General features: G+C 38.2%; 1 protein-coding gene across 3 annotated transcripts in view; it reads left to right on the top strand.

Annotated features, from left to right (window-relative positions):
• LOC140243685 (rac GTPase-activating protein 1-like) overlaps positions 1-27218 on the top strand; it is a 36822-nt gene extending 9604 nt beyond the window's left edge. Inside the window, exons 4-19 of one of the 3 annotated variants that reach the window (XM_072323347.1) lie at positions 1111-1171; positions 1906-2178; positions 8253-8315; positions 8791-8917; positions 9866-9990; positions 10244-10289; positions 11229-11371; positions 11974-12099; positions 12877-12988; positions 13493-13598; positions 14648-14780; positions 15864-16002; positions 16695-16812; positions 18252-18296; positions 20504-20563; positions 27103-27218. In XM_072323347.1, coding sequence (XP_072179448.1) covers positions 1111-1171; positions 1906-2178; positions 8253-8315; positions 8791-8917; positions 9866-9990; positions 10244-10289; positions 11229-11371; positions 11974-12099; positions 12877-12988; positions 13493-13598; positions 14648-14780; positions 15864-16002; positions 16695-16812; positions 18252-18296; positions 20504-20563; positions 27103-27169 — 1744 coding nt within the window. In that variant the 3' untranslated portion in view covers positions 27170-27218. The remainder of the gene's footprint in view (positions 1-1110; positions 1172-1905; positions 2179-8252; positions 8316-8790; positions 8918-9865; positions 9991-10243; positions 10290-11228; positions 11372-11973; positions 12100-12876; positions 12989-13492; positions 13599-14647; positions 14781-15863; positions 16003-16694; positions 16813-18251; positions 18297-20503; positions 20564-27102) is intronic. The other 2 variants (XM_072323348.1, XM_072323349.1) reach the window with 2 other exon arrangements.
• The last annotated feature ends 740 nt before the right edge of the window (positions 27219-27958 follow it).

Raw genomic sequence — 27958 nt, 5'->3', positions numbered from 1 at the left:
ACTTCAGGCCAACAATAAATCCAACAAACCACTAAATTATTAACTTTTCAAAAGTAGTAATGGTCTTGGTTGTTGACTTTGAACGTTACTTGCTATAAAAAAAAATATATATATATATTCGTCCATATGATCGTTGCCTGAATGATGTTAATCACATGTGTTTCATGAAGAGGACATACAAGTCTTTCAACATTCTATGCCAAATACTGCATGTTTTGGATACTTTATATGTCAAGATTGTACTCACGTGCTTATGATAGGAAGAGCACTTCTATTATGAAAGGTCAAGTATGATAAGTGTGATATTTCTGTGATTAAAGCAAAAGGAGGTATGTACAGAAGTATTTTACAGTGATACAACCAAGAAGGCTGTTCTGCAAGTGGCTTCCTGTGGATATCATGATTTGCTGATTCTAAGTCATGTGCATCTTTCTTTCATCTGATTTTCCTCATTTTCATCATTGTATACTGCTCTTTCTAGTTTGTTCATAGGATTTGGAAGCTGACATTGACCATTTGAACTTCAAAGTTTGAACTTTATCCTTGATAAAAGCAACAAAACAAAAGAAACAGCATTTGTGATTATTCTGAAAGTCTCACAACTTTTTTTTTAAATCCAGCATTGATGCCAAGAATATGATACCTTGACGCTGCAATCTCATGGAATTGATTTTCATTTATAATTCGCAAGAACACATGTGCGATGTGATAAATAAATGTGGAATTCTGATAGAGTTGGTTATTAGCATGTGTCCTAAGAAAACTGTTTTAAATGATTTTAGTACCTTGGTAATATTCCAGTGGTCATGCATTTTCAACACTTGTTCTCTCCTCACTGAGCTGTTGTGATTTCACTGAGGTATCGCAAGATCTGGGGGGCATTTCATGAAGGAATTTATCGGATAAAATATCTGACAAGTCAATTATATCCGACAAGTTTTGAGAAATTCTTTAGTCTGATTGGCCGATTTCTCTGAACTTGTCGGATATAATTGACTTGTCAGACATTTTATCCGACAAGTTCCTTCATGAAATGCCCCCCAGGTGTCACAACTTTGGAGTGTTTAGAGGTGTAAGCAAAGTTTTGATTTCTTTGAATCTTTGCTACAGGAATCAAGTTGAGTCTGAGATGACAAGAAGGAAGAAGGCTGAATCGTCCCAAGAAGAACTGGTAAGATGAGGTTCCATTCTTTGAACTACTATGGATGCAACCAGATTGTAAAATCAAGTTAGCTGCATATTCTCTCCTATAGATATTCCATATTCATGCATGATCTTTGTTCATTGCATGCTATTATGCAAAATAAAATGCCATTTCAAAGGTAAATAAACTTAATCAGGAAGAGTACAAAGTCAAAGCAGGAAAATAGTAGATGTTTTACTACAATGGGATATGCGCAAAAAAGCTGTAGAGTATAGACTTTCAAATGATTTCTTGAAATACCGACTTTGTGACAAAGATGTGCAAATAGCATACAGTGATGATGTCAATGCCTCATATTTCCATCATTGACTTTGCCCACATTTCTTCACTAAATGTCATCTCACTAAACTTATTAAACAAGTAAAATTATCTTTGCATCAAATTATAGTAGAGATGTCATAGTTTTGCCATGATAATTTCTGAGAGAGAGAAATGTAATGCTAAGATGAGCATTCACAATGGAAGTTTTCAACATTTACTACCATTGTAGTATGTGGAGTGGATTTTAACTTTAAACATATTGAGGTTTGTAAGAACTGTTGGATGAGGAGCTATGCAGAAGTTTGCAAGCCAAAAAAGAGTCATGTGTGCAATTATGTCACATGGGTTCATTCCAGGTGCTTCCCCACCTACCTGCATATGACTGTATACTTTGATATGACAGTGTCACCATTATCTGTTGTCTTCATATGCCCATGCAGGAGCGTCAAATTGCACTCATCCGCGAGCTCCTCGCCAACGATAACAATAAGATGAACACACTGACAGACAAGGAGCGAGAGTCGCTGCTCTTCCTCAGCCACAATGCCGGCACCCCTCAACCAGGGGCGGGGTCCCCCCACAAAAGGCTGTCCTGCATCAACGAGAAGTCGGCCGATCTCCTCTCGGCCTCCGACCTGGATCTCGACCACACCGACGATGATCTCAACGTGTCGGTGCTCCGTGATGGCAAGAAGTGGAAACGTGCCAAGAGGGTATGTATACCACCCAAGTTTTCAATTTGCCCTTGAGAGCAAGATTTCAAACCCTTGAACATACTTGTGTTTGAGCTTGTTTAGCCCAAAATATTTTGCAGGTTTGAAGGGAAAAAAGCACACAAACATGCATGAAATAAAAAGATAGATAAAAAGCAAAATTTGTTTGCATGTCCAGGGAAACTAAAATTCACTCTTGGGCCTAATGATATGAAACAACACTTAACCTATTGATATTGTTAGGGCCTAAAAAGCCCTTCATGAAAAATAACTTTTTTGAAATATCCTGTTTCATTCATTCCCCATCTGAAAATTATGACCCTCTAGCAAGCATATTTATCAGTTTTTTACTGTATCCATATCTGGTTATACCCACTCTTACATACAGAGAAATTATCTTGACAAAGAATAAAAGTGTCATCATTCATATTGGCTATGAACCAACAACCCCCAGAACAATTTCAAACATTGAAACCAACATACCACTACACCTAATACTGCTGTGGCAGTCATTCTTATATGGCCATTTTTACAATCAGTGGTGTAAAACATGGTTTTGGCACTAATTGGTGTATAACTTTCTTATACACTGACAGATATGCATTATTTTTTCTCATAAACTTACCACCCACAGTGTCTACCTTGGGTACCTTAATGAACTTTCCTCTCTTTTTCTTTCAGATGTGGCATGCACTTACATGCTTGAAATCCAACACTTTTGGTGTATGCACTCTGACATGGTTTTTTTGTCAGACCTAGCATATTAAATTGTTTATTCCTTTTCATTATTTTTGTTGTTGTGGTGATAGACAGGTATCCAAACTTAAGAACTATTATGTTTACCAGGTTCTGCTTTGTCTTCTTTAAAGACTGAAATTGTCCAAACTTTATGTTTCGGAGGTGACATTTTCCGTTAACAATTAACCCCTCTTTTGAGTTAGCTCTTGCTCACAATTATAAAATTCAACTTTGCTAATTTCCATCAAAACAGAATAGTAATCAATCTGACTTAACTTTGATCCAAAGATTATTTGATTCAAATAGCTTATCATTTTTTGGTGAGTGTTTATAAATTTATGTAACTTTTCCGTTAACTTTTCTGTCACCTCCGAGACAACAGCTTTATGTATTTGATTTTTTTATTCTTGACATCAGTTATACATTACATTTACAAAAATGTAACATATCCCCTCACATTATCTCTGAAGGAAGGTAGTAGAAATATAGCCTGTTGTTTTCATTTCGGAGCAATTTACAATTTTCCGTTAACACTTGTCACCTCCGAAACAAGTGTCACCTCCGAAACAACCAGCATATTATATTTGATAATTTCTTGAAGACAAAGCAATTTTGTTTGATTCTGTCCAATTGACAGTAATCTCTTTTGGATGAAAATAGTAATATGGCAACAGGAAGTGAGAATTTTCTAGAGATTAATAAAAGATCTAATAAAAACTAAGAATTACTGTTTCGGAGGTGACAAAACACTGTTAACAAGAGTTTTTGCTCATTTCTATTGAAGAGAAACCATATCATGTACACCACTGGTTTCATTTATTTTAGTAACATAAGTCTCAAAGTGGAGAAATCAACTAACACACTCTCACTCTTATTTTTATTACTATACTGTACGTTTTAGGGCAAATTTACATTTTTTCATTTTTTTAACAAAGAGAATGCACAAAATACACCCATCTGTTGTATATATAATATTGTAATCAAGATCAATTCTCCAGCTTTAATTAAGTAAACATATAGATGCTTTCATCTTAGAAGCTTGATTTCCAATTTAAGCAATTTAGTTGTGAAGATTTACCAATCACAGCTTTCCATGTAGGTTGCTTTTTCTTGTGTTTCGGAGGTGACATTGTTTGTTAACACCATATTGTTATGTGATAGTGAAAGGCAAGACTTCAGTTCCTTTTCACTATCTATTAACATTTTCAAATACATTTAATATCTACAAAATCATCACAATAGAAGTGACTTCTGTATACCTAGCTCACCAGAATTCCCTTGATACAAAAGTGATACATGTGGCAGTCCATGCATGCCCTAGTCCACAATCTTAAAAAAATCATAAAATAATCAAACTCCACAAAAAGTCCACATGCCTATAGCTGGTGCACAACTTGTTCTTGAATTCTTAGTTGTTGTTTTTCCATGTACAACGTGGTAATCATAAACAAAATTATGTGATTTTTTTTTTTTTAATATGACAATAATTATTACATTTTCCAAGTTGAACCAACTGTTTATGACATTGTATTTTTTACGATTATTGAAGTTATCTGACAGCTAAAGTGAACAGAGGAACAAGTCCCCAGGACTGGAAAGGGAAAGATCCAAAAACAAGATTTGTAGTTCTATCTCAATATAATTTTGATGACATGTTTACCTTGTTTTGTTATTATGTTTTATCTTAGAATTTGGCTTTAAGTACTGGAATTTCAAGGAAAAGAAAATGGTTTCTTGAAGGACAAGTCCACCTTCATATATACATGTGGATTGAGTGAATGCAACAACATTAGTAGAACACATCATTGAAAGTTTGGGAAATTGGACAATCCATTCAAAAGTTATGTTTTTTTTTTAAATATGTATGCAATCACTGCTGGATGAGACGACTACGACAATGTATGATGTCATGCATACAACGATATAAAGAAAATATAAGTGAATTTCACAACACTTTCCTTTTTGAAAAAAGTGCACATTTCTTCAACTTGCTACTGGTGTATGTTAGGGCAATATTATTCACCCTGCCTTCCAAAAAAGAGAAGTCAAGTGTTCTTTTGTTATGCAAGAAAAGTGAAAATATGTTGAATTTTCTTGATACTTTCTCTTTCTTATATCCTTGTACATATGTGACACCACAAGCTATAGAAGTCTTCTCATTCAGCTTTGACTGAGCAGAAACTTCAAAAATTCATAACTCTGGAACGGATTGCCTTATTTTCCTTAAACTCTCACTGATGTGTTTTACTAATATTGCTGTATTTACTCAACCCTCGTGTCTATTGAGGTGAAATTGTCCTTTTTTGGTCCCTTATAGGGTTATTTGAGACCAGTTTGTGTCCGGGACCTTCTGTGAAGTTGATGGGTGAAATTACTGAACTAAAAAAAAAAATTCTCCATAAGTTCACACAAAAGCATTATGCTGCTCTCTTCAGCTGGGAAACACAAACTGTTGTCTTAACCAAACTGTAAAAACTTGCTAAAGATTAGTATGAATTACAATCCAAAACAAAATATGAGCTGGTATTCACTATCATGAAAGAGAATAACTAAACAAAATAACAAGTAAGAACTGAAAGAAAGAGCTTATATTTGAAAATTAAAGCCATGAGGAAAGACATGAATGTTCACAATTGTATTAGTTAACACCTGAGAAGTTGGGTTGTCTCTGTGTTGTGTCACCTCCAAAACAATAAAATGATTTTTTCTTATCTTATACTTTTTACTCTCAAAAGTGACTAATATATATGATTTGCTGGTAATTTTCAAGCAATTCAGAAAGATACATAAAATATATTTTAGTAATGTCAATAGTTTAAATGAATCTGGTATATAGAAAATTTATCCCAGATGAACCAAACACCTTTCACCAGTATTATAACATTTGTATGGTGGCTATCAAGAATGATGAAGAATTCATGAACATCCTTGAATTAATCTATTTATTATACTATGTGCAAAGAAAAACATAATACAAGTCAAATAAGAATTTTTGCTTTTGGCATTCATAACCTATGTCCCCACCAAAAAATTACAATGGTACCCTCCGCAACGATAACTTTAAAGATAGTGAATCAATCTAAAATACAATTTGAGGGATTGAAACTATAACTCATTGCCCACACCTTACAGAAAACCCCATTCAATTTGCTTCAGAGGTCAAAGACAAATGAGGATTTTTGTAGAGCATATCAGGAATCCCTTCCCTCCAAGTTCTGTATAGTGTGTTTACACATTAATATGCAGTTCCAAGAGCATCCACGTGCTAAACTTGGAAGAATCAGACTCCTGACATCCTTTATAACAATCCACATTTCTTTGAGACCACTTAACCAAATTGACTGGGGCTTTCTGCAAAATAGAGCTAAGATGTTATAATTTAAGACCCCAAAGTAGATTTTAGCTGATTTAATCATATTGGGTGCTATCAATGCAAAAGTCTAATTGTATTTTTTTTTTTTTTTTTTGGGGGGGGGGGGGGGACATACTATATGAATACTTGAACACAATGTTAACATTGAATGTCACCTCCGAAACAAAGTTATTCTTCCCTGGTGTTGTGGAAAAAAATGTTCTGAGAGCAAAGAAACATTACTAAAATGATCTTACACACTCATTTCAATTTAAGGTAGAAAATGGAATGCCATGTTTCTTCAGATTACAATATCTAGCTTTAAATATGTCCGTCATATTCTTACTGTAAATGATTATTTCAACACAATGTTAACATTGAATGTTACCTCCGAAACGAAGTGATTCTTTCCTGATGTTGTGGAATAAAATGTTCTGAGAGCAAAGAAACATTACTAAAATGATCTCACACCCTCATCTCAATTTAAGGTAGAAAATGGAATGCCACGTTTCTTCAGATTACAATATTTAGCTTACAACCTTCGTCCAAATGGAAGGCAAACTACCGGTGCCCATGCTAATTAATGAAGTGTAAAAAAACACTTGTTCTGTGTGGTTTATCTGTTTGAAACAGGAGTTAATTTCTTGTTCTCGAGTTATAATTATCAAAAACATTGATAAAAAGAAGAAGTTTTGTGTTATTGTCACTTATTCTCAAAAAAACTGAGTGTTAATATTAATGTCACCTCCGAAACATTCTATTATGTTAACTGTCACCTCCGAAACATCCATGTGTGAAAAATCCCAGATTTAAAGAAATGATTGGAATTTCATTTAACCTACATAGGAAGGTAGCCCTTCTTAAAGACTTGTTATAGTATAGAGTTTGACCTGGCTTGCCCTCCATTAAATAGTTAAAATCTTAAAAATTGCATGTCAATTGGTATTTTTACCAAAAATTTATAAATCTCATGTATTTTTTTTTTCATTCACTTTATATTCAACCCCCAAATAGTTTTGATTCATAAACTATATATTGTTGTTAACCATATAAACTTTGCATGGTGAAGTTTGACTACAGAGTTTTGTCATTATGGTGCAATTCATGAAAACAAAATTTTGCTTAAATTTACTCCAGGTGCCAGGGTTTTCCTTAAATTACACCAATAACTCTCCAGCTTTAAGGTCTGAAATGTTATTTTTTCACAAATTTGAATACTTTCCAACAGGAATCAAACAGAATAATGAAAAAATATTTTGTTTGAAATTTTGACCCTCTGAGTACAAAAGTTACACCACTGAACGTAAAAAAGGCCATATGTGATTGATTTGTTGTGTATACAGTGCACTCCCGTTGCAACGAACACAGTTATAACGAAATTTCGTTATAACGAAGTAAAACTTCGGGTCCCAAAATTATCGCCATTAAAGTCTATGGTGCAAAATCCGCTTATAACAAACACGGTTATAGCGAAATTCTCGTTATAACGAAGTCTTTTCCGAGCGCCACTGAGAAAGAAAAACAAAAGAAATGTGTTCCTTTTTAATGAAATGCAGATCGCTTTCGAAAATTCGTGGCGGAACAAGCATTTAGAGCGTCTCTGCATGGGTGAACGCTTCATATAACTGTTTATGTGTGTTCGCTTTGTGTATCACCCACGTTTTTTCGAGAACTTGCGTTATTGTAATAGAATAATCTGAAATCAAAATAATAAACTTCGTTTAATTGTTTTGAAGGTTCAAAACACACAGATTCTGATACACCTAAATGTCCGTTAGATCGGAAATGAAATAGGGCTTGTTATTTGTTTGTTGTTTCCTTGTTTTTGTTATACAGTGTATATTATATTTGTTCGGTTATAACGAAATTTCGTTATAACGAAAGAAAACTGCCGGTCCCGAGCATTTCGTTATAACGGGAGTGCACTGTATTGTGAATAATATCCAGTTTACATGCTTGAATTCTCATCCATATATTCTTTTAGAAACCAAGTGCACCACCTCTGGAAGAAGACACTCCACCTAAAAAGAACAGCAGGCTAGAGGAAGTAAGTAGACAACAGCTGATATTTTCCAGAATTCTATCAAATAGTGTTCAACTTAGAATGATTACTGGTACTTTGCTTTACTTTTGAGACACAAGGGACATGTGAAAGAAACCATTTTGAGATACAACATACTGAAATATTTCACAGGATTTCTTGTACAATATGGGGTAAACATTGCTACTCTTTTTTATACCAATTATTTCAAAATAGGTAAATCGGCATAGTCCGGCATGGAATTGTTAATGCTTTAGGCATACACTAACCCAAGGAGAAATACTGTTTAAATTGGGCTTGTTGTTTTCATAAGCTTGTTATAGTTATTAGTTGAATACTTTCTGCTTACAAGCTGGCCATCAAGTGGATGTTATCCAACATAGGATTTCAGTTTTGACATTTTGAGCAGCTGAATATGACTGGTCCTTGAAATTGCTGCATTCAGCAGGAGGTGCCGCTCTTTCTCCCTCTCTATACACAGGACACATCCATCATCACCACCACAGTGACCGTTCCCCACGAGGGACCCATCACAGCGACGACCAACGTCACCGAGAAGCCTGGGCGGTACAGGAGAAGCATGAGCCAGCCAGCCATTCCCCTCAGGGGTGAGTTACTGTCAATCCAGAAATTTTCGTGGTACATTACTTTTCGCATATTTCGCGCTACTTTTGGCTTGCACGAATTCTAACACCCAGGGAAATATCTTCACAATTTTATCTGCACGTTTTGATTGGGTTGACAATGGCACAGCGCAAATTCAAGAACCCGCAAATATGTTTTTGAGCTGCCCAGCACAAAAATATCAACATTTACAGTAGTCCTGAAGGTGGGGATGATATGAGGGCTGCTATATGCAGTCTAAGCATGTTCCTACATGCTCTTGCAAAATGCTTCCCAGAAAAGAAAAAGAAAAAGAAATTGTCAAATGAGAATACACAAGTGTGGCCGGCGCTATTTTTTTTCTTTTTACCTTCCAGGGTAAAAAAGTGGGGGGGCAAAAGTGGTTACACCCTAGATGTGTTCCTATGTATTGTACAAAAAGGGTGGGATGGCCGAGCTGGTTCCGCCGGCCCTGACGAGTACCGTATACGCCAAATATTTCGCCAGGTTTTTATTTTCACGAATTTCCTGAGTCAGCTGCTACTCATGAAATTAAAAGCACGCGAAAATATTGACTCTAATGCCAATATGAATGCAACGTATGCATATACATTTCACCGTTCATTACAGGACTCCACGATCGCGAATTTAACCACTCACAAAATTGTTGGGAAGTCCCGATTCGCGAAAAAAAAAGACTCGCGAAATATATGGCGTATACAGTAGGTACATAACAGAGCTTGAGTGTACCATATGGGCTAACAGAGTGCCTTTCTCTGTAGAGTTACATATTTGTGAGGTTATTTTCTAGAGGATGCAATTGAATGCTTGCATTACTAGTGTCTTTCCAAAAATTGATAGGCTGGCTTTTGAAATGTTTTCTGCATCCAAGCTCATATTGCAATGAACTTTCCCTGTTAATGCTTGTTTGGACATTATATTTTCATGCACAGGGGAGGGTGAGGAGTACCTGTGGATGTCTCCGATCCAGCTGAGAAACACAACGCCGAGCGGCAAAAGAGCCAGAATTCACACATTCTGTACCAAGACAGTCATAAAGCCAGAGTCATGTGATCCAGTAAGTATACTAATAGCTGTTTTCTTTTTGGAAAACAAGGGTGTTTCATTAGAGAAAAAACAAAGACAGAAACCCTCATGACATTTAAATTGTTCTACAGCTATTAGTGCTTGTAGCTGCATTTGATTAGTTGTTGTATTTTACATTTTAATGATTATGTTATGAGAAATGAAGGTGAATGTTTCTAGGACATGAGTAATATGTAAATTGTATATTGACATGGTTGTTCACTTCTTGTTCCTTTCTCATATAGTGTGGAAAGCGCATCAAATTTGGCAAATACGCTCTGAAATGCAAAGGTAAGTGTTTGTAACAATACTTTTTCCAGTCGTGGTTGAGTGCACAAGGAATCAGCATAAACAGAGACTCCCCAAAAATGAAAATAGAATGTCCAGAGTAAAATCTTGCCCACATTGCATTCATACTAATAGAGTAGTCATCACGTAGCCTCCTACTCCGTTTGAAATTACAGGGCATCCATGACGTGCTTGAGGCGCATAGATCAGTAAATGTTACACTTGTGGCATGAATTGAATGAGCTTGTATGTCGACTCTGTGCATAGCTGTCATTCTCTATAAATTATGTTTAGTTTTGCATGTCTTTCATCCAGCCATGGAAGTGTTACCCTCACGTATTAGTCTTGTATCAAGACAGCTAGAAACTGCAAAATGTGATGATGAATCTGTTACTCATGATCTCTCTTAAACGGAAGGAACACCTATTACTCATGATCTCTCTTGAACGAAAGGAACACCTGTTTGTGTCTTACATTGACATCGGTAATTGAATTTGTTAATGTGCCTACATTGTCGTGCATTGTCAATATACCCACGTCGTATACCATCTCTGCATGAAATTGATCTTTTTGTAGGGACCCAAATATTAAGGCCACATATTGGGGAAAATACATTCACCATTTGAAACATGATTTTTTTTTTTTTTTTTTAGGCTAATGGAAATTGCATCCCCAGGCCTTCTGTTATCTCTTGCAAATAAAGTTTGATAATTACACAACTTTCAAGCCTACAAAATGTACACAATTTCTTGTTATGTTGACAGCTCACAGCAGAATGCTGTGACAAAGTGGTGATGCATTTTTGTTGATTTGTTTTTCAGCTGAAAAACAGTTAAATAAAGACAGGAAAAAAGGAAAGAGAATAGACAAAGACACACAGCAAAAGAAAGATGTGTGAATCAAACCCTTGATATACTTCTTACGGTGTATATTATCTCTCAGATTGCAGACTTGTATGCCATCCAGACTGCAAGGACAATGCCGCTCTTCCTTGCGTCCCCACGACGGGCACGCCCAACAAGATGCAGGCCTCGGGTCTGGACGAGTTCGTGCCAGCACACCCACCCTTTGTTCCCTCGCTTGTGGTATGTTAAAAATATAAGCAGGGATGCCACTTTTCAGGCAAAAGCCGGAATTTTGACCCTTGTAGTGTCAAAGTACAGGCCCTTTTGTGTACAATGTAGCTTCATGTAGCTCTATTCACGTCCTTCCTTTCATCATAATTGCCATTCCTGTATAAGGTGGTTGAGCATTTAATTGTTTGAGCAGAAACTGGGCACACATCTCCTGGTTCATTTTTTGTTTTCCAGACCAGTAGTCATGCTATGAATAACAAAAATATTACCTCGATGATCCGACCCACTGCCTCATGAAGAGTAAGTTTTGTGTATTTGTTAAATCCGTCCTATTTTCACCAGACATGCTGAAATAAAGGACAAATTATTTTTCTTTTGAAGTGCCCAGGTGATTCATTGTGCCAGTACATATGAACACTTTTCTCATTTGTCATTCCTGGACAATAACTAGGAATATATTAGCTATATCACCTTAGAGTCTTTTCTGGAATGTTCATCTTCAACATGATATTTCCCCACCATAACTTCTACTCCTCTCTGACAGTTGGAACATACACTTTGTATGAGCTGCACCACAAAAGTTGACCTTTGTTTTTATCTTGGATGTCCAGATTCAGTGCATCACAGAGATTGAGCTGCGGGGTCTCACTGAGGAGGGTCTCTACCGCCTCTCGGGCTCAGAGCGAGAGGTCAGAGAACTCAAAGAGAGGCTGATCCTCAAGAACGAGCCTCACCTGGTGAGTTTGTTGGACAAACTTGTGTAATCTTGTGCCGTGCCCTTGCTAGTGTGATCTAAAGTGACTGCATGCCACAGGTACATGTAGCTGGTGAAAGCAAGTCCACATTTCATAACAAGTTGTATCTTTCATGTGAGATGCTTGTTCATACTGATTCAGTCTTCCGAACTGCATCTTAGTAACCTCTATGTGCCCATGTTTCTACCCATAAATTGGCTAAGCAATATTGTTGACAGTCAGTTCATGTATTTTGGGAACTTCCTGATAGCAAAAGCAGGGCTGCACACTAACCCATTCATTCTACTGGTTCTACCTGTCTGTCAGACCAGTAAGTACCCATCTTTTCCATTTTTTTACCGGTCCATTCCTGAAAAAGTTACTGGTCTGACAGTGATTTTTACTGGTCGTGGACTGTCGGACCAATGCCAGTGTGCAGCGTTGGCAAAAGTTAAAAAACCCCAACCCAACTCGCATTATCATCAGTCCAACTACAGAGATTAAGCTGTAAAATGTTGGCACCCCATTCAGGAAAAGCTGGTGAGCTCTTTCTTCTTCCATGCCACACAGAGCCAAATGACCTCGAGCATGACATCCCAATTAAGCTTGGAGTAGATTTTATCTGTTGATTGACAGGTTTTGATTCCTCTGGGATGAAGGCATGTGCATTGATGATGTTTGTTTACAAATCTGTTGTTTTTTTAAATCGGGAAATTCCTGAGGATACTCTCTACAAGTTTTAAGCTTGTGCGTCTTGTATCTATTGCTCACTCTCTGCAGGAGAAGGTGCGAGACATCCACACCATCTGCGGCGCCCTCAAGGTCTTCTTCCGCAATCTACCGGAGCCCCTCGTCACCTTTGAGCTACACGGTGCCTTCATGAAGGCTGCAGGTCAGTCAAGGTTCAAAGGTCAAGGGGCTACCCCTTTGGGTAGCCTGTCGGATATAAATTTTCTGACTTGATTTGTGCCGTTACAGAGTACCTGGATAAACAGTTCATTTCGTCATTGTGAAGGGGACAGGAGTACCTGTATGGCCTCTTGCACACAGTAGTGAATTCTATTGTGCGGCAGTCAATGATACACTGTACATTTACATTGATCAGGACGTAAACCTTGAATTGTTTCATTTAATGAAACATCCCCTCTTCCCTTTCTCAACACATACGAAGCACTGCCGTATTAAATCCTGAACTAATTGGCTTACAAAACAGATATCACATTTTCATTCGTGCAAGACCTAAAATTTATGTAGCAAAAGCATTTATACCTGTGTTTGGTCTATTCTGACATTAAACATACCAGATAAAATAGTGTAGATGATTTGATGTTACATATCTGTCTATCTACCTATTTCACTACTTACCTCATTACCTGATTCTTCTACTTTCCATCAGAACTGCCTGATGTGGATGACCGGATGACCGCCATGTACCAGGCCGTGAGCGAGCTCCCCCAGGCCAACAGGGACACCATGGCCTACCTCATCACTCATCTACAGCAGTGAGTTTACACTCCAATGTTGGTATACACTCTGGTGTTAGTGTACATGGTGTTGGTATAGTGTACAGTCTGGTGTTATCTGCCTTTCTTGGTCCACAGCTGTATTCTGGCAATGCTTTGGTTCATCTTAAGAGCATTTCAGCAACCCTCAGTCATTAAGCATGTTTAAGTACAGTTGAACCTCTCGTATCCGGACAAGTCGGGACCGGGGCTCATCCGGATAAGGGATTTGGCCGGATACGGGAGACTCAATGCTTTATACATGTACATACCGTATAATAGCGCTCTATGGTACGTACACATACACATGTACTGATGTAGCCCATTGTAGTACCACATGTAGTAATGTGTATACTGCGACCTTTTCATTGTTACACTCAGTAAGAGACCCCAAAATAGAGGTTCGTGTTTGCAAGCGGAAATCATTTTCTTTTATAAATTCTTGGGATGATTTACCTAAATAATTATTAAGAAATGTATCAAGTATATGTAATTCATGTGTGTTTCCTCCCGTAATTATTAAAAAAAGATAAAAAAATCACGGCGAGATTGCGTCCGGATAATAGAGAGATCCGGATAAAGGGAGGCCGGATAATAGAGGTTCAACTGTATTTGTATAGTCTCTCAAATACTCCAGGTATTGAAAAGCAGTGCCTTCAGCGCTCATGTAAAGGATGTTACATTTGGCCTATAAAGCATGTTCACTTTGTATGGTTCAAATAAGATATGGACCAGAATTTGAAAGTAAATCTCCTAGCATGCTTTAAAAAGAAAGAAAAAAAAGAAGAATTAGAGTCCTACCATTTCTTAAGTGTGAAACCAAGGATTAGTCTTGTACTTTGCTTGCATCCACCAGAGTGAATCTTTGCCGTTTGCTGCAAGTAGAAAGCAGTCATCCCATCCCTCTGGTCAGAATTGAGGTCCGAGTGGTGAGGAGAACAAGATACAATGCTGCTTCTACATCACATAGTTGAAATAACAATCCCGTTAACAAATCAGGGAGTAACACTCTTAAATGTTTCTATCTGGATTCTCTCTTCATTTTCCAGTGTGTCGGAGAGCCCGGACTGTAAGATGCCAGTGTCCAACCTAGCCAAGGTGTTTGGGCCCACAATCATTGGCCACAGCTGCTCTGAACCAGAACCCATGCAGATGTTGAGTGACACCAAGACTCAACCAAAGGTGAGAAAGACAACCTCCCGCAGTGTAGAACACATCATTTTTTTTCATTTTTTTTTTTAATAGCAGAAGCATAATGCTAAGATAACATAAAGTAATAAATGCACAGATGTATGATAAACCTCATGTTTGTCGTAGACCTGTGTGGTCTCCAATATTCTGCCAGAGGCTCACTGAAATACCAACTGTTCCTTTATGTTCTGACCAAATAATGTTAATATGATTTTGATTCAAGGGAATTACTTTGCCTACTGAGATGTGTGCAACACATAAGGATCTCCTTGATTGGTCCTCAGAAATCTGCCTGATTTTGTTGCATATGTAAGTGTCGCCAGCCCTGGTGCTGAGTCCATCAGGGGAATGTTTGATCAACATTTGTCGTCAGCGTTGACAATTTCAGCAAAATCCTTGGTTTTGATTGGCTGAGATGCTCTGGTCACTGACTTACTGTGGTGATTCAAGTTGTCAGCGCTGACAAACGTTGATGAAACACCGCCTTGACTTCATGAGGAAAGTGAAAAGTCGGGAAATCTAAAATGATTTCAGAAGTTGCTAGCATGGAATGGGCAACCCAGATTCATCCCCAAAGGGCACACCACACGTGATCTGAGCCAAAAGGCTGAGAAGCGAGATCTTACTATCTTTCATTATAATTTGATGGCGTCACCATATATTTTGCCGTTATAGATGTTGAGTTGTTTGGGTGTAGCGTGAGTGTACTTCAGTTACCCTGCAGTGAGACAATGATGCATCTAATACCTTGCATCCACACATTGTAATAAGATCCTAGCTTTCACTGTAACTATTGTTTCAGTTTTGCAAGTTTCCTTCTGCCAAATACCAAGAAATTATGTAGATGTATATGCCTTGAATCTATTGTATTGTACATTTATGTTCAATCCATTATTTAAAAGAAAAGTTTCCCATTATCACCCTATGTGAAACACAAGATCAATCAATGTACAAGAAAGTGATGAATTTAATTGAATATTACGCACAGGACATTTCCTAGTAATCACATCAACCTTAAATTTGAGAGAAGAATCCCTCCAGCCTGTGATTGTTATTTTATTTTTTGTGGTGCAGGTTGTGGAAGTGCTGATGTCCCTGCCGTCAGATTTCTGGAAGGCCTTCATCAACTTCGACACAGAAAACTCACCAGCCAAGCATCCGAATATCATAGCAAACCAACATGCTAAGACTCCCGGCACACCAGGCGCATACAGTAAGCCACCTTTCCTGCTTTTGTCACATAGGTCTTTCATGCCAGCAAAGATTATAGATCTATCTCAAACCTTAAAATCAAATATCTCCCATTTGCCAATACAAATTTTTGTTTTTCCCCAACTGAAATTTTGTCTTTAATGTTCTTAACAAATATCTTCACCACATTTATGACTTCAAATCAGTAGCAACTCCACCCTTTTGAGAAAAGAAGAAGAAAAATAAAAACAAAAGTAGTAGTAGTAGTAGTAGCAATAGTAGTAGTAGCAGTAGTAGTAGTAATAGTAGTAGTAGTAGTAGCAGTAGTAGTAGTAGCAGTAGTAGTAGTAGTAGTAATAGTAGTAGTAGTAGTAGTAGTAGTAGTAGTAGTAGTAGAAGTAGTAGCAGTAGTAGTAGTAGTAGCAGTAGTAGTAGTAATACAAAAGTAGTAATCTTAATCATCAACATCACCTTCACCATCGTCATCATCATTATCATTATGATGATAATAAATGTATAATAAATAAAAAGAATGATAATAAACAGAATAAAATTTATAGATAATACATGTAGATTCAATTAAATGCATCATTTAAAAGAAACAATGAATAAGTGAAAAATAAGAATTTTAATACACATAGGTCAATGTACCATTAAATCTTATAGATGTGCTTTTCACAGCAACGTTTCCATGCTCCCTTCTCCCTCCTCCAGCCCACACCAGCATGCTTGGTCCCATCCACACCCCTGGCAAGACACCGAAGAAGACCCCCTCCAACAGTAGTCTGGGCAAGGCCAAGACTCTCTTGGGAAAGACCTCTCTTACCCCAAGGTGCGTATCTCATCCTATTTCATTCACAATTATCCCTTTGATGAAAGTAGAGTTGTTGAAATGTATTTGTTTATTTTTGAATAAAATTTGTGTATTTTTAAATAAGCTGTAAATGAAGCACTCCTTTTTATTTGCAGTGTGCATCACATTTTATCATGTGGATCATTGCAATGACATCCAATTGTGGTCATCACAAAGCTGCAACGATCAACCAGTCTCTACTCTGGAACAGTTTTCACTGTATGAGAAAGTCATTTTTGCATTTGTTATCTTGTGAAAGTTTCATCTGACATCAGGTTACCCCTCTCTCTAGGTACCTTATGCCGCTTCAGGGAAGAAGTAGGCAGATAGAGCACCGGTACTTTACTTAGTCTTTTTTTTTTCCCTTCTTTTTTAATGCAAGTTTATGTAGCCATCCAGAAGTCAAAAATGGAAAATCATTGTTTCTTTGTTCCATCTGAGCAACTGATAAATGCTCGAAGCTGGCACCAAACTTTCAAAAAAAAAAAAACATTACTTTGCACCAGTGTTAACTTCATTTTTTTATTCTTGGTGTCTGTGGTTTGGTGTGAGTGAAGACTATTTCCACCAACAGACAGTTCATGCTCCCTTGTGCAAGACCAGCAATTACATCCAATGCGCCCCATCCCCATAGTGTGTACATATGTGTGTGTCTGTCTGTCTGTCTGTCTGTCTGTCTGTGTTTCCTATCAGTTTGGTTCTCTCTTCCTTTAACTCTTGCTCTATCAATACTCGGGTGGAAGCCTGAAGGAATAAACCCGAAAAACTCATTTGAGACATCTTCAAACTAAAGATTAAATTCAACAGCAATCAGATGGCTGCCATAATTTTTGTAAGAGCCAGAAATGTGTGAAGAGCTTACAAGACTAGACTTTCCTAACCGTAGGCACAAGTTCAATGCAGTAAAGGAGCAACTGGGCCTGTCTTGTGCTGTCCCATCGTTTAGTGTCTGCCTTTGTCACATCCTAGGCAAATACATTGTACACTGCATCCCAGCATACTGTAAAACACGATATTTTCGCAGCATGAAATTTTCACGAATTGGAGCCTATGGCCTTTTTCGCAGCATAAAATTTTCATGAGTTGCCTCTAACATTCAATGCGTGTAGTGTAGAGAAGAACTTTCACATGCATTACAATTTCGCGAATCTTGGCTCTCGTGAAATTCGCAAAATTGAATGCACACGAACATTCCTCGTTTTACAGTATGTATCAAAGTGAATTACATGACCCTCCAGGAGGTGGAAGCAAATGCCAAAAGTGGAAGTGGTGAGATACATGTTAGCAGGTTTGACTATTTTTTTTTTTCCTTTTCCCCAAAGTTTTGTAAGTTTGAGATTCACTGTAATCTCCCAAGATGGCCGAGTTTGACCAGTGGAGACTCTAATGCATGCAATGTTTGTATCATTCAAATTCAGTATGAAGAAAGCAACAAGTAGCAAGGCATCTAGCATCACATCAAGGTTGGTTTTTCACCTTTTTGATGTTTTTTTTTTCCTCCTTCATGATGTCTCCTACTTCAAGCATATATATTCTTGCCAGCAGATTTTGAACGTGTATCCATTGCCAAATGAGGAAAATGATATTCAAACGACATCACTATCTTACTGCATAGAGTGTGGTGATTCGTAAAAAATTAGACTTGTTATTTACGGCATAGAAACTATATACAGTTGAACCTCTCGTATCCGGACAAGTCGGAACCGGGGCTCATCCGGATAAGGGATTTGGCCGGATACGGGAGACTCAATGCTTTATACATGTACATATACATACACATGTACTGATGTACTCCGTAGCCCATTGTAGTACCATAATGTAGTAATGTGTATACTGCAACCTTTTCATTGTTACACTCAGTAAGAGACCCCAAAATAGAGGTTCGTGTTTGCAAGAATGAAATCATTTTCTTTTATAAATTCTTGGAATGATTTACCTAAATAATTATCAAGAAATGTATCAAGTAGATGTTGAAAATAAACCGTACTCGGCAAAGTTGATTGTAGGTCGCCATTGTTAGATTGAGTTGGGAATCCCCCTTTCCTCCCGTAATTATTAAAAAAAAAAAAAAAATCACAGCGAGATTGCGTCTGTATAATAGAGAGATCCGGATAAAGGGAGACCGGATAAGAGAGGTTCAACTGTAATGAAATAGATGTACAATGGAATCGAATGATGATGATAGTGAGAGTTTATAATGCAGCAAATTCTTCCTGTACAAAGTCTTTCTGAAGAGGGACGTCTCTAGTGAAGAAGAATTGCTTAAAGGACAAGACAGTGTCACGATAACGTTCCAATTTAGTTTAGATGTTTCCCCTGACCACTGAAATCATTTATAGTAATTGTGTATTGTCTGGCACTTGAAACATTTTTCCTGCCACAGCAATAGTTTCTTAAGATTTTTGAGGTTGGGGTTTTTCTTTCGTAACTTGCCTTCTGCCAGCAGAACTGAGCCATTTCTAAACCTAATAGACTCACAGGAAAAACAAAGACTGTAATTTACTTGAATTATACATTTTTATTTTGTTTTTGTTGTTTGCTGGGGGGGGGGGGGGTAATATTTAAAATGCCCACGTGTAGCCCAGCAAGTGTCTGGTTTGTGGCATACATCCTGTTGATATTAATACTATTTCGGCAATCTCGCTTGAAAATCAGAACAAAATACAAACAACAAGCTAAATCTTTCTTAACAGGTCCTTCACAGTGTGAATGACTTTGCTGCTAATTCTTTTAAAATTGCATTTCTTATTTGCCATACAGTGTGTAACCTACCTTACATATAAAATATACACGTGTATGCTAGCAAGTCAGGTGTTAATTTGTGTACCTGCTTTGCACCTTACACACACGTAACTTAGCAAGTCAGGTGTTAACTTGTGTACCTGCTTTGCAACCATCCCATAGTTCAAATCCAGCATATTATTAGTACCTCATGTCTGTCTTTGTCTGTCTGTCTGTTGCGCTCTTTCGCTTACGTGTCTGTGCAGCTCCTTCTAGTCCAGGCAAGAGGCATTACTCCCTCAGTCATTATGAAAATGAGAACATTTATCCTGCAGCTCTCACTGCGGCTCTTTTGTCACGTTCCCTATAGCTCTATCGTTACTACCTGTATGTTTGTGTTTATACTTCGTCCTTTTCATTTGCTGTTTTGTAGCCAAGCTAGGCCCCCCTTATCCTTGTACCATGTATCCACTGTGGTGCCTGTTATAAAGCAGTTTGCAATGATTGTGACATGCAATGATCTGCTGCTGCTATGACGGCAGTCTAGAGGAAAGTCTAGAGGAAACCAATTCTCCCTATCGCATATAGCCGATATAAAGCGATATCACCTCGCGATACCGATAACTGATCAATCGCTTCTTGGACGTGTACTTCTGGTTTTGCGGTTCTGGAAGATCGTACCGTACCAAAGAACCTACGTAGTGTACAGTGTAGGATCTTTGATCGAACATTCAATACGCACAGAACTTGTCATGCACAAGCAAACATGCGATAGGGAGAATTAGCATTGCAGTCGTTGCCATGGTAGCAGCACTTGCTGCAGAAGACAATAATTGCATGTTGTTGTTTTTTTGCCGAAACAGAGTCATAGTCCTTGCCTCCTGTGATCTAGCTGTGACTTTTATTGTTGTTCATGTCTTTGTTTCATGTTTTGATTCTGTCTGGTAAGTGTCAAAAGACCATCTACGTCCACTACCACTACTAGGTCCACTACTGGTTTGACCTCAAGGTTGGTTACATATTGATTCTGCCACCGGCAGCACTGTACCAAAACTGACCCTTACACTGACCAGCAATATGTGATGTTTCTGCGTAAATGTGTCTTGTCGTGTATTGTCATGTCTGATATTGGTGTGATTGTGGAATACTAACCATAAAGCTAATTTACAATTGGTGCGTCAAATCAAGATGTTATGTTCATTCTTAAGAGCCATGTTTTTTTTTTCTTGCCAGCTCAGTTTTATACCAGTATCTGCTAAATGGTGTGTTTACTAAATCCTTTACACTTTGCGATTTATTCAGGTTCATTGGTGTGGTACTTTGGTTTTCCCTACAGTAAATGAGAGTCGGTGCAATATATGCAGGATGGTGCTACAGTGTAGTGTAGAGCTATCCCCTTTAACCCTAAAACAAAATTTCTGGGCCCAATTTCATATGATAGCAACTCTTGCTGGAATGGCAATTGTCATGGTAACGGCAAGAATCCAGCCTCCTGACTGGCTGTTGCTGTGGGAAGCAATTAAGAGCAAGAGTTGCCATCCTAGCTAACATTGTTTATGAAATGGAGCCCTGGTTGATGGACACGACAGTCTAGATGCTTTAATTGTGTTCATTCATCTCATGTGTGTAAGTTTTTGTGCATCAGGACCCTGAATTCTTTCGAGCCTTGTTGGTTTTCTGTCGCTTGGTGTATTAATGTACTCAAACATTCATGTTCATATCAAGCAGATTTTGTAACCATAAAAATACTTGTCTTTATTTTTCATGGCCATTAGCGGTACATTTGGAAGCAAATCATTCCGTTCGTCACGCAGGTCTGTTCTCACTACTCCCATCACTGAAGTGGTGTCTTTTATTTTGTTTTTCTTTTGTTTTTCTTTGCTGTGGCTCTTCCATTCTTCAACCCGTATCTTATTATTCATGCAAACCTGTATTCTATCCACAGACTAACTACAATGAAATATTCTCATAGCTCTTGTATCATTTACAACAGTAAGTCCAAGGGCATAAGTTGTCACAGTTACCAGTATTTTTTCTTATCTCTCCTGTTTCTTTTTTTCTTCTTATGCCACTGTGTTCATAGTTCTCACCTCTTAATTATACTGTTTGAAGAAATGAATTACAGTGAATGTGATGTAAATGTCTCTACAGAATTCAGTCTTCTCACAGGGTTACCCTGTATCTGAGATCATATTGAAATTACTGTAAATGATCACAAAGCTTAGAGAAATGCCTGGAAGGATAGGCAAAAACAATATCAACTCTGGAAATGCATTTAAACCTGTAGTTTGGTTTCACATCAACATATGTGATGAATTTTCTTCATTGAGTCTCTTTGTGTGAGAGAGTGCTTACAAATTTTCCTTAACTCACTGTCACTGGAAAGCAGAACTCGTGTTTCTTCAGCCAAGTAAGGTTGGCTGAAGAAACATCCGGAGGAAGGGCTTATTCTTCTTAGACAGATTCATGACAGAATATACAAGATGAAATATATATACAGTATATTACAAGCAGTATCACAGTCTAGAAAAACCCTGTTGTAATGAACTCTTCTACAAGGAGGGTACTGCTTTTAACGAGGTGAATTTTGCAGTCTGGAGTTTTCTTAACTGTACTTACCTGGTCTCTTTTTAGTGTATTTGCATCTATATGCATGTACCAGTTAATCCCAGTGACTCCATTATAACAGGGTTTCCCTGTAGTAGTGATATCTGTGTGTCTTATTCGTTGTTCTCTACATCTCTGATCTTTCTAGATTTCTATGCTAACTTTCTCTTTCAGCGATGTGATTTGCTAATTTACGCACATAATACAAGACCCAGGCTAAATTCTTTATTTAAAGAGTGCTGTGGACTTGTTTTCCCTCTTGAAAAACATTTTGGCAAAAACTGAACAAAAAAGTAACAGAATGTTCAGATGTCATTGATTTATTGCAACTGATTGACAAATTGCCCTACATCGACGTAAATAAGCACTGAATTGATCAGTGTTTTTTAGTAGTAGCCATGATAAAAAATCATGGGCGTACATACTCGAGCAGGATTCGAACCTACGACCTCCTGATCACCGGACAGGCGTCATCTCCACTAGACCACCGAGCTTTCGCCCGACAGCAAGTGTTGGTTCTAATCCTTATAGCATGCAGCGGGTACTGCTTTGTTATTCAAATTCATGAATTTCTTCCGTCGAGAAGTTTTCATTGCAACTGATTGACAAATTGCCCTACATCGACGTAAATAAGCACTGAATTGATCAGTGTTTTTTAGTAGTAGCCATGATAAAAAATCATGGGCGTACATACTCGAGCAGGATTCGAACCTACGACCTCCTGATCACCGGACAGGCGTCATCTCCACTAGACCACCGAGCTTTCGCCCGACAGCAAGTGTTGGTTCTAATCCTTATAGCATGCAGCGGGTACTGCTTTGTTATTCAAATTCATGAATTTCTTCCGTCGAGAAGTTTTCATTGCAACTGATTGACAAATTGCCCTACATCGACGTAAATAAGCACTGAATTGATCAGTGTTTTTTAGTAGTAGCCATGATAAAAAATCATGGGCGTACATACTCGAGCAGGATTCGAACCTACGACCTCCTGATCACCGGACAGGCGTCATCTCCACTAGACCACCGAGCTTTCGCCCGACAGCAAGTGTTGGTTCTAATCCTTATAGCATGCAGCGGGTACTGCTTTGTTATTCAAATTCATGAATTTCTTCCGTCGAGAAGTTTTCATTGCAACTGATTGACAAATTGCCCTACATCGACGTAAATAAGCACTGAATTGATCAGTGTTTTTTAGTAGTAGCCATGATAAAAAATCATGGGCGTACATACTCGAGCAGGATTCGAACCTACGACCTCCTGATCACCGGACAGGCGTCATCTCCACTAGACCACCGAGCTTTCGCCCGACAGCAAGTGTTGGTTCTAATCCTTATAGCATGCAGCGGGTACTGCTTTGTTATTCAAATTCATGAATTTCTTCCGTCGAGAAGTTTTCATTGCAACTGATTGACAAATTGCCCTACATCGACGTAAATAAGCACTGAATTGATCAGTGTTTTTTAGTAGTAGCCATGATAAAAAATCATGGGCGTACATACTCGAGCAGGATTCGAACCTACGACCTCCTGATCACCGGACAGGCGTCATCTCCACTAGACCACCGAGCTTTCGCCCGACAGCAAGTGTTGGTTCTAATCCTTATAGCATGCAGCGGGTACTGCTTTGTTATTCAAATTCATGAATTTCTTCCGTCGAGAAGTTTTCATTGCAACTGATTGACAAATTGCCCTACATCGACGTAAATAAGCACTGAATTGATCAGTGTTTTTTAGTAGTAGCCATGATAAAAAATCATGGGCGTACATACTCGAGCAGGATTCGAACCTACGACCTCCTGATCACCGGACAGGCGTCATCTCCACTAGACCACCGAGCTTTCGCCCGACAGCAAGTGTTGGTTCTAATCCTTATAGCATGCAGCGGGTACTGCTTTGTTATTCAAATTCATGAATTTCTTCCGTCGAGAAGTTTTCATTGCAACTGATTGACAAATTGCCCTACATCGACGTAAATAAGCACTGAATTGATCAGTGTTTTTTTAGTAGTAGCCATGATAAAAAATCATGGGCGTACATACTCGAGCAGGATTCGAACCTACGCAGGTTCGAATCCTGCTCGAGTATGTACGCCCATGATTTTTTATCATGGCTACTACTAAAAAAACACTACTACTAAAAAACACTGATCAATTCAGTGCTTATTTACGTCGATGTAGGGCAATTTGTCAATCAGTTGCAATGAAAACTTCTCGACGGAAGAAATTCATGAATTTGAATAACAAAGCAGTACCCGCTGCATGCTATAAGGATTAGAACCAACACTTGCTGTCGGGCGAAAGCTCGGTGGTCTAGTGGAGATGACGCCTGTCCGGTGATCAGGAGGTCGTAGGTTCGAATCCTGCTCGAGTATGTACGCCCATGATTTTTTATCATGGCTACTACTAAAAAACACTGATCAATTCAGTGCTTATTTACGTCGATGTAGGGCAATTTGTCAATCAGTTGCAATGAAAACTTCTCGACGGAAGAAATTCATGAATTTGAATAACAAAGCAGTACCCGCTGCATGCTATAAGGATTAGAACCAACACTTGCTGTCGGGCGAAAGCTCGGTGGTCTAGTGGAGATGACGCCTGTCCGGTGATCAGGAGGTCGTAGGTTCGAATCCTGCTCGAGTATGTACGCCCATGATTTTTTATCATGGCTACTACTAAAAAACACTGATCAATTCAGTGCTTATTTACGTCGATGTAGGGCAATTTGTCAATCAGTTGCAATGAAAACTTCTCGACGGAAGAAATTCATGAATTTGAATAACAAAGCAGTACCCGCTGCATGCTATAAGGATTAGAACCAACACTTGCTGTCGGGCGAAAGCTCGGTGGTCTAGTGGAGATGACGCCTGTCCGGTGATCAGGAGGTCGTAGGTTCGAATCCTGCTCGAGTATGTACGCCCATGATTTTTTATCATGGCTACTACTAAAAAACACTGATCAATTCAGTGCTTATTTACGTCGATGTAGGGCAATTTGTCAATCAGTTGCAATGAAAACTTCTCGACGGAAGAAATTCATGAATTTGAATAACAAAGCAGTACCCGCTGCATGCTATAAGGATTAGAACCAACACTTGCTGTCGGGCGAAAGCTCGGTGGTCTAGTGGAGATGACGCCTGTCCGGTGATCAGGAGGTCGTAGGTTCGAATCCTGCTCGAGTATGTACGCCCATGATATTTTTTTTTTTTTTATCATGGCTACTACTAAAAAACACTGATCAATTCAGTGCTTATTTACGTCGATGTAGGGCAATTTGTCAATCAGTTGCAATGAAAACTTCTCGACGGAAGAAATTCATGAATTTGAATAACAAAGCAGTACCCGCTGCATGCTATAAGGATTAGAACCAACACTTGCTGTCGGGCGAAAGCTCGGTGGTCTAGTGGAGATGACGCCTGTCCGGTGATCAGGAGGTCGTAGGTTCGAATCCTGCTCGAGTATGTACGCCCATGATTTTTTATCATGGCTACTACTAAAAAACACTGATCAATTCAGTGCTTATTTACGTCGATGTAGGGCAATTTGTCAATCAGTTGCAATGAAAACTTCTCGACGGAAGAAATTCATGAATTTGTCATTGATTTACTACTGCAAAAGTATTACAAATTTGTTGGAAGCTAAAACTTGTCTGCTGACCCTATTTACCATAGTTTGGTGGGAATTGTTAGAGGAGAGGGTAGTCTGAAGTCTAAAGTGAATTTCCTATTAACACCAATTGTATCCACCATGAATATTACAACTAATTTGTGAACACTTTACAAAGCATTTATGATCATACATAAAGCATGCATGACAATATCAGTAAGACCACCATCCTTTATATATTGGCTGCTATTGAAAAGTCAAATCATATCTTGCTATGTACAGTATATCCCCATTTAATAGCATTCATCGTGCTACTCGCCGAGTATTCATTATATCATAGATTGCTTGAGAACGTGATCAGTAAACTATCGGTATGCTGTGAACTTTAGCTTGCTCCTTTTAGTAATGACTGTTAGGCTTTACCATGCTCCACACTGTAAAAGTGGATAGTTTCGTGCAAGTTATTTTTTGCTCTTGGGTAGGTAAGATGGATTTCGTTTGTTTTTAAATCCCACGGAATCAAGACATTACTCTACTGGAACATATGGCATGCAAAAATATTTGTGTACTTTTAATTTCACGCTAGCGTCTGTTTGCGCGGAATGCATGAAAATTTCCACACCGCAAAAATTTCCACTTTTACAGTAACACTTTACACTTTATGAGATGTAAATCCTCTTTTGTTCTATTAATTTGTATTTTTTTCTTTAAACATCTATTCCTGCCCTTGATTGAAAGCTTATGATAGTCTGTTACTGCTAAGTCTTCAATGTTCTATGCAATGGTTCATGTTTTTCAAAACCATCTCTAACCTCGGTTTTGAATACAAAGTTTTGATGAGTCGTAATATTATATTTTTGTTTCATTTTACTGGTACCCTGCAGCAAGCTGTATGTGTGCAATTTTTAATCATATTCTACCCACCATGTCCTAATTTCACAATGTTTTTGATAATGAATGATATCTGACACACATGACCATTACCGCTTGAGAAAAGTGGTTTAGGATGACAGCTACTGCGGAACACTGTGCACAGAGTTGGCAATTCTATTTTCACATGGCACTGTATAGTGATCATGATGCTATCTGTTCTATGTTCCAAGGAGACTGTACAGACAATTGTTATTCGCAATGACCGAAGCTGTCATGAAAGAAGGTGTGCTAGAGTCAATTAGCTGTGACCATTTTTAGTTTGCAATTCATTTCTTACAAATACCTTAGTGAAACTAGACCCAGCTTACCCATTATTCCATGTCCCAATATTCAGTATTTCCCATTATTTTTCTTTCCATATCATTTTTCATTTGTTTTGTTCTGTTTTTTTGCCCCCCAAAACCAGATTCGGCAGCAAGAGTGACCGCAACAAGAGGAGTACGCACTTCTTCGCCTCGCCAACGCTTCGTTAGGAGTCCAGAGGTGTCTAGGCTGTGAGCAGTGACTAGCACGCAGGTTTTTTTTGGGGGGGGGGGGGGGGAGGCAGGGGTAGACGGCAGACTGCAGAGAGTAAGAGTATTGATATTGCATACGTTGTAGCATTTAAAGAAAAAAAAAGACTTGTTGCTTGTACTGATGTATTTTTTGTACGCATTTGATATGCGTGTGTTGATTAACATGCTCATGGAGTTGCCTCAGAGCTCAGAGTCTGGTAGCCTAGTCAGTACAAACTTTGCTCTTTCATAAATTCAATTCAGTGCAGTAAATTATTGCAGTGAGGAAACACAAAACAAACTCAAGTAAATGCCTGAAACAAAAAGTGATCATTCCAAAGTTCACATTGTCACTTTTATTGTGCTGTTGTCCCTATGGAACAAAACTGCAATAAAAATAATTCAGTTTTACCAGACTCAAGGAGTAGTGTTAAAACAAGACACCACTGCATATGAATGCTTTGTAAATATTTGCTCTCATTAGTATTAAAAGCATTTTATCAGCGTCTTTAAAATCTATGCTATCATAGGTAGTCTTCAGCAGTGAAAAGGACGGTGGGAAATCATATTTCAAACTACTGGTCAGTGATAGTTTGGGATAGAGATGATTATTACAGTAAAAAGTTTTACCGGAACAGGATATTATGCATTTGCTTGAGGCGTTTGTGTATGTGCTTCATGCATATCCCTAATACGGGACTAGTTTAGCTAGGAATTCATAATTGTTTTCATTACATAGACCATACCAGTTCACCTTGTTTTCATTAC

The sequence above is a fragment of the Diadema setosum genome, chromosome 20 (genome assembly GCF_964275005.1).
Source record: "Diadema setosum chromosome 20, eeDiaSeto1, whole genome shotgun sequence".
NCBI lineage: Eukaryota > Metazoa > Echinodermata > Echinoidea > Diadematoida > Diadematidae > Diadema > Diadema setosum.
The sequence above is the reverse complement of the archived record's forward strand: the minus strand, read 5'-3'. Positions and strand labels throughout refer to the sequence as shown.